This window comes from Perna viridis, chromosome 3 (assembly GCF_037379345.1).
Source record: "Perna viridis isolate PV_CMFRI_1.1 ecotype Kerala chromosome 3, ASM3737934v1, whole genome shotgun sequence".
Taxonomy (NCBI): Eukaryota; Metazoa; Mollusca; class Bivalvia; order Mytilida; family Mytilidae; genus Perna; species Perna viridis.
The window spans coordinates 43,847,060-43,859,007 of NC_142447.1; the positions used below are offsets into that span (position 1 = coordinate 43,847,060).

Genomic DNA, 11,948 nt, shown 5'->3' on the forward strand with positions numbered 1-11,948 from the left:
ATTTATTTCCCATCTTTTTTTGCTACAGTTTATGTATCTGGCTTCTACAGTAATATCAAAACGGTTCCACGCTAATCTTTAACTTATATTCCGGGCAATTCATGTTCACTCTAATTTGTTCATTTGTTGTATAAACTTATGCACACTTAATGAATAGACAGACCATGCTTTACAACAGGACGTTGGGTTAGATTTTCATTGTGCTAGTGCATAGAAGCAACAATCCGCAATAACCTTCAAATAGGCATACTATCCCATTCGGGTATATTTTTCTGAATCCGGAGCAACCAGTCGTCTCTCTATCTTTCTTTCGCGTTATTGACAGAGAAGCTGTGACAACCGTCTTTACAGTCTTTGGTGTGAGTCGTACAACCCACGACCTCCATCAACACGAACACTCTACAATAAAACTAACGAGACGGTTTTACTCTGCCGACACATCTTAATCGAAATATCTCAATATATGAAAGTAAAATAATTAATTCAAAATATGCACTAATGGGGACTATGTTTTACCGCCGATACATATAACTAATAGAATTGAAAGAAGGATGGAAATCAATCTATGATTTAAAATTCGAATTGAATAAAAAAATAACAAATTTAATGTTGACCTTTGTAGTGTAATAAAGTCCTTTTATGATTGGATAATTATTACTTCCATTTAATGCATTATACGTGCATGATTATTAATGTATTCAATTACAGTATATAGATGCCGTCAAAGGATTAAACACTTTCTGACAATAAAGATTTAATTTAGCCTGCCCCGGGAGACAATTCCGTGTCATTCATAATATCGATATATAACGTAAGGCGACAACTATATAATTGCGACAAAAACAAAGTATAACATTGATGTCCCTAGGTGGGTGTTACTCTACATAAAATATATTACTGTTTTAAAGGTTTTACATATGTAATCAACCGTATCAGGTACGTTGTGTGGAAGAATGTAAAATATTTACACAAGAATTAATACAAAACATTCTTTGTGTGATCAATGGAGATAGTTATACTATAATTATAATTTTAATGGTGCTATAAAAGGAAGCTATTTGATATGGAAGGCGGATTCTGTTCTAAGCTGAAAAGTGTGCTGAGACAGCTTTATTCTGCACTGAAGTCTTTAACAGGACTTATCATTATCTTGATACTTTATAATATTATAGGTGCCATTATATTTGTGAAACTAGAAGCTCCTTACGAGCAGGAACAGAAGTCCAAGTTTGATAAAGGTGGAAATGATTTATTAAATTTGTTGAGCAATGTATCTGCAGTTCTAGATTGGAGTGATGTTGAAGAGCTTAAAAATAGAACCCAAGCAATGATAGCCCACTTGAACAGCACATCCGAGGTAGAAGAGAACATGTGGGATTTTTGGAGAGCAATGTTTTTCTGTGGAACAATTCATACGACTATTGGTATGTTTTCAATATATTATTCATACATCATTATTTATCATTACATATCGAATGTCATTGTATTTAGTCATGCAAAAGCTACATCATACGTTAAAGGAAATTAACTATTGAATAGAAAGTGTGAAGGTCGAAAAAGTACTTCATCTCTACAGGTGTAGATTTGGCTGCAAACATTCGTTATACGAACTTTTCATTGGGCGCTTGAATATAAAAAATATACACTCATGTACTGATATAATTATTTGGTAACAACGTTGTACCAAATCATGGATGCTTTTTACTTTTAAATTTGGCTTATGCTCGGATTGACAAAATCGTACCTCACCATATAAAATATAACGATATAATTTTGTGCATACAAATACACTAACAGTAAACCCTTGTTTTTTAAGAACCATTCAACATCTTTGCTAGAAAGCAATAAATGGCAAAGGTATAAAAAGCACAAACACACATATACAATACATGTAACAACATCAATAACAACCTCTTTAATACTATAAATAATGTTAAATTCTAAACTATTTAGTTTGGTTGCCATTAGTAAAAAATTAAAGTTTGATAAAATCAATTATAGATCAGCAATGCAGAAGAAAATAATAATAAAAACAAACCTGAATTCGTTTATATTTTTTTCTCCTTACAGGTTATGGTAACATTTACCCTAAGACTGACGGTGGTAAAATTGTCGCAATACTCTATGCAGCATTTGGGATCCCTCTGGCTATGAAAGTATTGGCTGTGTTGGGCAAAAAATTATCTATCATACTAAAATTCATTTACGTGCGGTTACGGCGTTGTTGTGGTAATAAAATGAAGGAAAATAGGAAATACAAAGTCTCCGATAAAGATAAAGAAACTGTATTGGAACTTGGAGAGAAGGATACGATTAAAATAGAACAAGAATATACAGAAGAACAAGCAGAGCAAGAGATCGAAGAACAGCTTCCTATTGCTGTGCCTGTGGTCATTCTAGTGATATACACATTACTGGGAGGATTAATGTACACTTTTTGGGAGGACTGGGGATATTTAGATGCATTCTACTTCGTCTTTGTGTCTATCAGTACTATAGGATTTGGTGATATTACTCCTGCTCATACAAAATATTTTATGGTTACATCACTTTATGTTTTCGTAGGTTTAGCATTGGTATCAATGTGCATTAATGTGATAATCGATTTTTACATTATGTCTATAAAGCTTGCAGTTCATCAGATGGACCGCGTGAAAACCAAAGTTGCGCATGGCTGTGGATGTGGTACCAAGCGTCACAATGCTGATAATCAAAACCATTGACATTATTGACATTACGCAATTCGCTCATATAAAAGTCAATTAGACCGAAGTATTGAAGTGTGATAATGAAGATCGAATGCTTTATACAATATGACCAAGATAATTACAAACGTTATTTGTCATTTGCAGTATTGTGCAGTTATGTAATTCTAATTACATGTAGTAGTTTTGCTTATATTGCTAAGCGTTGTAACATGCAGTATAATTCCGCTATCCGTCGAATGCTGTGCATCATACAATTTGTAAAACTATACCTTCACTTGAAAAACGCTACGGTAGCCGGCAGTAAAAATACTTTGAAATGATAGTAGAGCCAGATTCCCTGTTATGATATATTGTTTTCTTGAAAAAATTTTTTTCAACAATTGTGATTTACACTGCTTCATTTTTAAGGGCCTTAAACATGCTATGTATTGTAAAATTTCAATTTATTCTCTGTTGATTGTAGACCATTACCATAAGTTATCTGCAGGTTTAAAAACAATGACCTAAGCAGCACGTGGTGGGACGTTACTGTTTTGAGTTACTGCCATTACACTCATACATTTAAGATAGATGATTGTTTCTACACATAATGGGCGAATAGGTCCATTGTTTCAAAAGGCTACATGTCGCCTAGTGTTAAAATGTCACGCAAATGGACGCTTTTAACTAGCAGCTACACACGATTACTCACAATAACTTTAAATAATAGGAATATTGTTGTTCCGAATTATATTTACTGCAACATAGCTGGTATAAAATGTCGACGTTAATTTTGTATTAATTCACCCGACAAACACATAAACTACGTCATAAACTGTACCATAAAACGAATCTGACAGGGAACTTTATCCATGAAATTCTTGTTCAATTACTGAATACTGAAGAAATAAGATTTGCTTCGGTATAATCATGGCGTATGTACCGCACTGACGTCATGGCGAAAGAACAATGCGCTGACTTTCTAGTACTTTAACCCTTGTACGAGAATTATAGGTGTTTAATAAACAATATACATGTGATTTAGCTTATAATAGATTATCAAAATTCAATATCGTGTTGACTTTCTGTTTGACTATGACTAAAATTATTATTTGGATTTCGGAGCGCAGTTCGAATCTAAAAGAAAGAAGATACTAATGCTTGAAAAACGACGATGGGTAATATAAACGGTTGAATGACCAGTTGGAAGAACATTTTTCTATAGTTCGCATCTGTAAACATACCACCTTCAGATCGGAATTCACAATTCAGAGGAGGAATTTCCATTTTCGAAGTGATACACTTTATTCCATGCAGTGTTTGTAATCAAGGAGAAATAAGAAGTTCCAACTGCATAGAAAAGGTTCTGACCTAAAAGTGTAAAAAATATGAAATGTTTTAAAATTGTGTCCGAAACGATTGCCAGATAAATCTTATCCATACTACAAAATTTTAAAGTTGGAAATGGTAGAGCATTTCGTATGTTCTTTACTGTTTGACTTCTTTTGCCCATTTTTTGAATATTTTTAAAAATGAAAAGCCCTGTCTGCGCGTTTAATCTGAATTCAGATATATCGGACGGTCTTTTAGTTATGAGGGGTTAAAGGGGTCACACCCTAAAGAATCGACTTTTGTTTTATTTTGGGTACCGGTCTAATTTCGATAACCTATAATTGCATTTCAAAGTTTGTGCTATAATTTGTCCAAACCAATTCTTGTGTCCATAATGAAATGTAAGTTCCTATACTTAAGTGTGACAAAAACTAGTAGAGTGTCCACACTTGCCCCAAGGGAACAGTTCGACATGCTGCGGTCGTATCAAGCTATATGTACGTTCCGCGAAGTTCTGTATTATAATATGGATTACTTTTCATTTTTCTTGGCAAATCGCCTTCACTTAATTAATTGTGAACAACATTTTCAAATGGTCTTTTCTTTTTTGATACTAATAACAAATGGAAAATTAGTTCTCGAAATAATTTGGTATGACCCAAAATTAGAGCGAATTCCCTTATTTAAAGACAAACATTGTACCAAACATTTTTGATATCCTTAAAAGCGCTTTAATTGTCGGTCGATGTGATGTGAAGATGGACAGATGGACGGACAGATGTATTAAGGTACAATATATTTACATTTATGAAAAAAAAAATCGAATTTATTATTTTAAAGAACTTTTCGATTTACACATCATTATAGATATGTTCTGCAAGTAAATACAGAGCAGTCAGGCTTTAAAAATAATGTCCATATTTATTTTTGTTAAATTAAACTATCTTAAAGTCTTATATCATCATCACGACCAAAGTAAAGAGTCGAGTTAAAAAATTTGAGGCCGTATAATTAAAGCGCAAACAGTCAAGTTTCCATCTGACGACTGTTGAAAAAAAAACTTTTCTGGGCGCTGATAGTTTCGGTATATTGTGTTCATACCACACATGCCTAGCCTATGATAAGGCATTTATGTCTTGTCGTCAGCTAGAATGGAGAGAAGATGTATGTGTATCTGACTTCAAATTTAAGACATGTATTATCTCTGGTAGACATAAACCTGTAAGCATTACTGTGGTTTTCTGTAAGATTATGATAGTCTTACTTTTTTCACCTGAACTAGGTATGTCAAAACAGTAATTAATCTCGCGACCCATTAGTTTTGCTTTTCACTGACATAACGGTTACGTCATAGAAGCATAATATGAATCAGTAAAAACAGTTTCTGTATGAGTAACGAGTAAGTTCATTTTAGTGAAAGACATCATGACAGAATATCATGTCATACAAAAAGTCAACAATGTCGATAAACATACATTGTTAGAAGTAACAACTTCTGAGTAATCTCTGACGATTTACCATTATACATTAAAACAGAAATGTCCTAAAGACAACGACCACACAACACGTGAAAGGGGTTTAAAAAGAGAACTTCGCAATGTCTTTGTACGAACATTCACGAATGCATGTCCGACAGAATACCTGAATATTTCATTAGTAAATATAGGGAGGGAATAGTACGTGTCTTCGTTTTTTATTTCAAGGAAAATAACATGGATATCCTACTCTCATATGATTTTAGCTATGTGTAAACAGACAGTTATTCGCACAAATATACCTCATATATGTCATCACGAAGTATTCTGTCATTCAGATATGAAACAACAATAACCATACTTTCAGATTCAATTCTTTCAATTGTTTTGATAAGATATGTATTTTTGTGTTGTTGTTTAGATTTAGGAGATATAATTTGCGCACTTAGCCGACATAATTCTGTTTTTATCTGAAAGAGTACATGATGTCTATCACCAAATCCTAGCTGAGATAAACACAAATGAATAACTGTATTTTATTGAGTACTAAATCACAAAAATAGTTTCAGATAAATTGTTTGTTGGCCAAATAACTTGTAAAAGGTTCTCAAATAATCAGTACAAATCAAAAAGCTTAAAATCATGGCTTGGTACCATAGACATACGCTATCGTACTCGCCGAAATGAGGTATAGGTTATTATTAGAATGGAGTATATTCGAGAGGCATCTTTGAATATGGTTTTTAGCGGAGAAACGAGGTGGAGTTTTTGAATAAAACATAAGTTGAAAATTTTGTAATGGAATTGTTATATCAGCAAAACATTATCTTGTTTGTTAGTGCTCCGTCTTCAGATGAACGGTTACCCAATATTGGTTGGAAGGTTGTTAAAACAATGTCTTGTTTTGTTATTTTCCTTATTTAGAGTGCATAAGTAACTCATCTTGTTCATTTCTTTGGATAGTTCTTGCAAAGTATTTGAAACTAGCTACGATCTAAAAGGACTTTTCTTCATGGAGAGGATTATAAAGTTTAAAATCAGCTGTAAGTTTTGATCACCACGGGAATATCTAGAAATCAGCTGTAAGTTTTGATCACCACGGGAATATCTAGAAATCAGCTGTAAGTTTGATCACCACGGGAATATCTAGAAATCAGCTGTAAGTTTTGATCACCACGGGAATATCTAGAAATCAGCTGTAAGTTTTGATCACCACGGGAATATCTAGAAAAGATCGCCGAATAGCTTATTATATAGGCAGATACAAACAAAATCACATTTAGTTTCGTGTCAATGATATTCTCTTCAATGAACAGAAGCAATACATGAAAGTGTAAGGTTGATAACCAGCGAAGTGCATGACTGTACTTTTTTTAATATAGTAAACCAGTGGTGGCAGGAAATCAAGTACACCAAGTTTTCACTCTAAACCTGTACTCCAAGTCTGCACTCCGAGACACCAGTGCACAACCCAGAGTAGTTCAATATATAGTTTTAGTTGGTATGTTAAGTCAAATAGAACAGTCAAAAATGACAGACAAATAAGTACAGTAACAACATATAACTACGTCAGACAGTAATGGAAATGTAAGGAGATATTTTCCTTGCTCAAATTAATTTTGCTCCTTATATTACCTACAAATGTTCAAACTTAAAAAATATATCATAAGAGCCACAAAATAAGAAAAAAAGAACTTTATTGAAGACCTCTTTTTGTGGTATATTGGCAGCTTGTTTTTTTCGACTTGAACTACATCAATAGTGATTTTTTTACATTTGGCGGCAAGTAATTTGACTCGGTTCAAACCATAAATAATAATATAAATCACATATCATGATATTTAGTGCTGATCTTGCAGAGCATAAAAATAGATCGAGTTATCTCAGTATTATCATCAAATTTTCAAAATCGTTCTACAAGTTCTAACTAGGCCAAACCAAAGAAATTGGCAGTATCATAGTTCTAACGCATTGACGTCATGACTGAAAATATAATTAACATCAATCATATCCTTAACTTTCCTTGTAAACTAAAAATAGCATTCATTATAAATAAAAGACAGTAGGCATGCCAAATACCCACAAAAATCATTTATAGAACACATAACTCGTCTTTGTCATTCGGTTGTTGAAAAAAATGTGATATCTATAGATTATTTATGAAATTGACACTTTGTAAGAGTTATTATTTCTGTAAAGCGAATGGAAAATATATGCATATTTAGACCGAAAAGAGTCGTTTAGTCGGTGGTTTTTATGAACCATATATAACTTGAACCATATACATATCTAAATTTTATATGGATTGGAACTTACTTTATTTTATTTATTTTTCAATTTGGGACATAAAATTCACTAAATATTTTAGTATTTACTTCAACTGTGTAAGACAACCCAGTGAATATATGTGGAAATTGCGACTGTCGCATCGACCAGAAAATACAGGTTTAATATCCATTCATTAAGAGTATTTTCCCAATGATACGAACTAATAATGATATTTTTTTCCTTTTTTTTCTATCATATTTTTAAATAATTATTCTGAAATAACCACTTTGAAATAAAATACAATTCTGTTGGGTCCTATTCTCCCCTACATTCGTTAAGAACTCCATGCAACGACACTACGGCAAAGAAATCCCAAAAAACAAAACAAAACAGCAACAACAAATGAAAAATCAGACTGAAGTCTTCAAAGTCGCCAATTCTAGTTTCCCCCGAGAGGCTTGATGAAGAGATACGTACATTTGTGTATATACTAATCCATAGAAGTACACACATAAAATGTTTTGTTAAATGTCGGGCACTTGGGAGATGGTCGCAAAGTAAAAAGTAAAAGCAAGAAAACACTGCTTAGATCAATGATCTCAGCTAGGGAATGACAGACCTAGAAATAGGAACACAGTGACTGCAAAATCAGAAATTGAACTCACCCCGAAACTTAAGGGAAATATAAAAAAAAACGATACCCCGATACAAAGGTTTCCAATACATTGTTAGTACCTTAAGTTAACCAGTTTATATTTAGGAGAGAAAAGATGACGGAAGGGGACAGAACTATTTCGAATATCTTGAATTACAATTATTTACAATCAGATGCATCACGTCAGGCTAAGTATTAAATCGACTACTTTAAGAGTTACGCCCACAAATTTTCAGTGGGGTCAGTTATGCGTACCGTACGGAACATTACAAAAGCCATGTTGTACTTAGGTTAGAGCGTGAGTATGTAGATCGAAATAATCACTTGAAACCTAAATTTATGTTGTGTTTCATTTGCACGTGCCTAGAGTCAATGAGTTGTTCGTTTTATCAGGAGTCAAAGAGTTTAAAGATATTGATAAGTTAGTCGAGTTCCTACAAGGCTAGATAGTCCATTTAATTGTTATTCTTGTATGGTCGAATCCTCTTTATGTAGATGCAAATTTTTGGCACAAGATGTAAGAAGTTGAGAAACATTATTACTGTATGAAGCGTAAAGAATATTATTAATGGCTTTGCATCTTTAATTGTGCACACATTTTACGAGACTGTTAATGGAGGCTATCTAATATGTACATGTATGTAAGAAGAGGTGAGTAATAGAATTCAATAAAATCTATATTACTTTAGGGTTTAGCATGTGCAGATTTACACAGACTTGTGGTATTCTTAGTTAAGTCTTTTTATTTAAATACATACAATGTAAATTTATTAAAAATTCCTGCAATACATCGAAATCCCCTTACAGCCCAGGGTAGTTGATGTTGAGACCAAAGTGTTTGATTTTGGTGATTGATTGATTTCACACAATTTGCATACAATTATATGTTACATTGGTTTATGTCCCTTTAAAAAAGCTTACAATGAAGGTCACATATCTATTTCGATGAAGAATTATCAGAATTATCACTTTTGAGGTTTTATTGAGTCTACCAATACGGTATGTACATTTATGTTTCTTGAAAACCCATTTGATATGTGTATTTTATATATGCATAATGTTTTTGATATATTGTTCTAGATATTGACTTGTGGCTATATTTATCCGAGGTGTCCTTTTCCATGTAAACGTTTAAATGTCCAGAGACAATAACAACACCAAACTTATATTTTGTCATTCCACACATATTTATTTCTAAAGTTACTCTCTCTTGAACGGGTCACGTTCGATTTATCCTTTTTTTACTGTCCACAAAGTGCTACTCGATATTTCCACTTTTTCCACTAAGTATCTAGTGCGAATCGGATTTTGTATTTTTGCAATACTATTTATGTGAATTGTAACATTTGTATTTTTGTGAAAGTATTTTGACAAATGCTTATGAATGTTATTCTTTAATATTTTGTAGTTAATCGTTCTCATATTGATACTGAATAAACTTGAATGAGACGAATTTGTATATGACTTCAAGCCCACCATTATAGTTGAATAAGGGGTTCCATGATTTTACACCTCTCATATCCAGGGAACATATGAGAGTCAAATCACTCCCGTTTCTTTATGTTTCTTTTTGTACACAGAATTATCTAAATGTTTTTTTAAGTCTTCATGAAATTACTTTTGTAAAGTTTGTTTTATTAATCTATTTTTTTAAATTTTGGAGCACGACAGTAGCTTTGAGCGAGATACTATCCAGAAGAAATGGTAATACTACCACTGTACAAAACATATAGTAGAGACAACTCGAAAAAACAACTAAACTCAGTTGTTAATGAATATCAAAGCAGTATGAAACAAGCTAACCAGTATGCTTCCAACAATCATCCTAGATTTTAATGCTGCACATACACAAAAAAAAAAATATTTTGTAGCAGGAGAAAAAACTCGGAAAGTAAGGAAACTCATTTGCTAATGAATATTAAAACGATCGTACATATCATTAGCCTACATACATATAATATAAACAACAATAAAAAAAAAGAAGTTTTCTTCGCAAGTGGTGTATCTCGCACTCTTTTCGCGCGTTTTTTGGGATAGACACGTTTGGACGTGACCATTTTCGCCGAATCTTGCAAGATGAGAGGGGGCCAGGATCCTATAGTTCTGCGTTGGACCATATTGTGTTACACCTTTCTGTAGTACCACGGGAAGGTGGGTTTAAAAAAACTATTACCAGAGTGGTCGGTTCACGACTGGTACCAGTCAGAATTTCTCGTCCTCTGTTACCAGGGTGACTTATTTACATGTGGCCTAATGTATTTGAGGATCGGATCCCTATTCACTCAGTAATGCACGGATGAACTTCCATTATCGCTGTCAACAGCGAAACGCCTATCTTAACCAATTTACTTCTCTGCGGTTTGTACCGTCTTGCCAGATCTCGTCTTTCCGCTTTCTGGAGCCGTTTTGCCAACACAACATTTCACATTTTATTGAATCTTTTATTAAGTACTGTTTATCGGGTAAACGATAAAGCGAGTTCAATGAAAGTTCAATTAATGTAACGCTGATTCGTTTTGACAAGTCTTTATAATGTTTACGTCATTAATCTGTTACGTCATTGTCAGCGTTCATGAATGGAAAGCGGTTCTCAAAATGAGACTCTTACACTATAATAACAAATATACCAACGTACTGGGAAAGGACTGTATTTATGTTCAGACAACTTTTCAACGTTTTCAAAATGTTTTCCTTTTATTGTGTTCGTTAGTGTTTGTAATCAAAAGAAACCAGATTTTAACGGACGAAGAACGATCTTGAAAGGGAATACGGAAAGAATACCAACGTACACGTATTGTAGTTACATATTGTTTACGATATTGAAAACACATTGAAAAAGAGTAGTTAACGAATGGAAGGAATTTATATCGAATGCATAAAGAATAAAATACATTGTATTTTGGACTTAGAATGCACACACACACACACACACACACACACACACACCAAAAAAAAAAAAAAAAACATTCTTTGGAAAAATGAAGAAGCGAAAGAAAAGAGAAACATCAATTAAGACGCGCGAAATCTTTACAAATGATTTGTTATCTATTTGTTCTTTTACTAGATTTCTCTAGTATATTTTTTACTTTTATTAGATCTTGTCTGTTAACAAGTCCTACTCCCTTTTTATTGCCTGACAGAGTATTTAAATAAAATGACCACTTTTGTCGTTTTCAGATATATTTGTCTCGTTGTTGGAACTCGATTCCGAGATTTGACAGTTTAAGTAGAAGCTCATTTACTCAGATTTGTAACTGTGCAGCATTTCGAAAATGATTGGTATTTAAAGTGTTGTATGATATCTTTGAGTTACGCTTCTTACCCCAATTGAAACTAATGCTGGTCACAGCGATATAGACCAACAAGAAAATAAAACAATAAAATATTCACACGATAAATTCAAAGAATCAATTGATGGTTCATTTCTGAATTCAAGGTGCGTCAGTCAAGACTTTATTATTTCGAAAACATACATGTATTTAGGACTACCACATTGATATAATATAAAACTGGTATTTTGAATGATATAGA

The 11,948-nt window shown here is 33.0% G+C and overlaps 1 protein-coding gene across 1 annotated transcript; it reads left to right on the plus strand.

Annotated features, from left to right (window-relative positions):
- The first annotated feature begins 863 nt into the window (after nt 1-863).
- Nucleotides 864-3,757, plus strand: LOC148622390 (TWiK family of potassium channels protein 7-like). Its single transcript, XM_088572262.1, has 2 exons — nt 864-1,424; nt 2,071-3,757. The coding sequence occupies exons 1-2, from the start codon at nt 1,064-1,066 to the stop codon at nt 2,721-2,723; spliced, it is 1,014 nt and encodes a 337-aa protein (XP_088428388.1). The 5' UTR covers nt 864-1,063; the 3' UTR covers nt 2,724-3,757.
- The last annotated feature ends 8,191 nt before the right edge of the window (nt 3,758-11,948 follow it).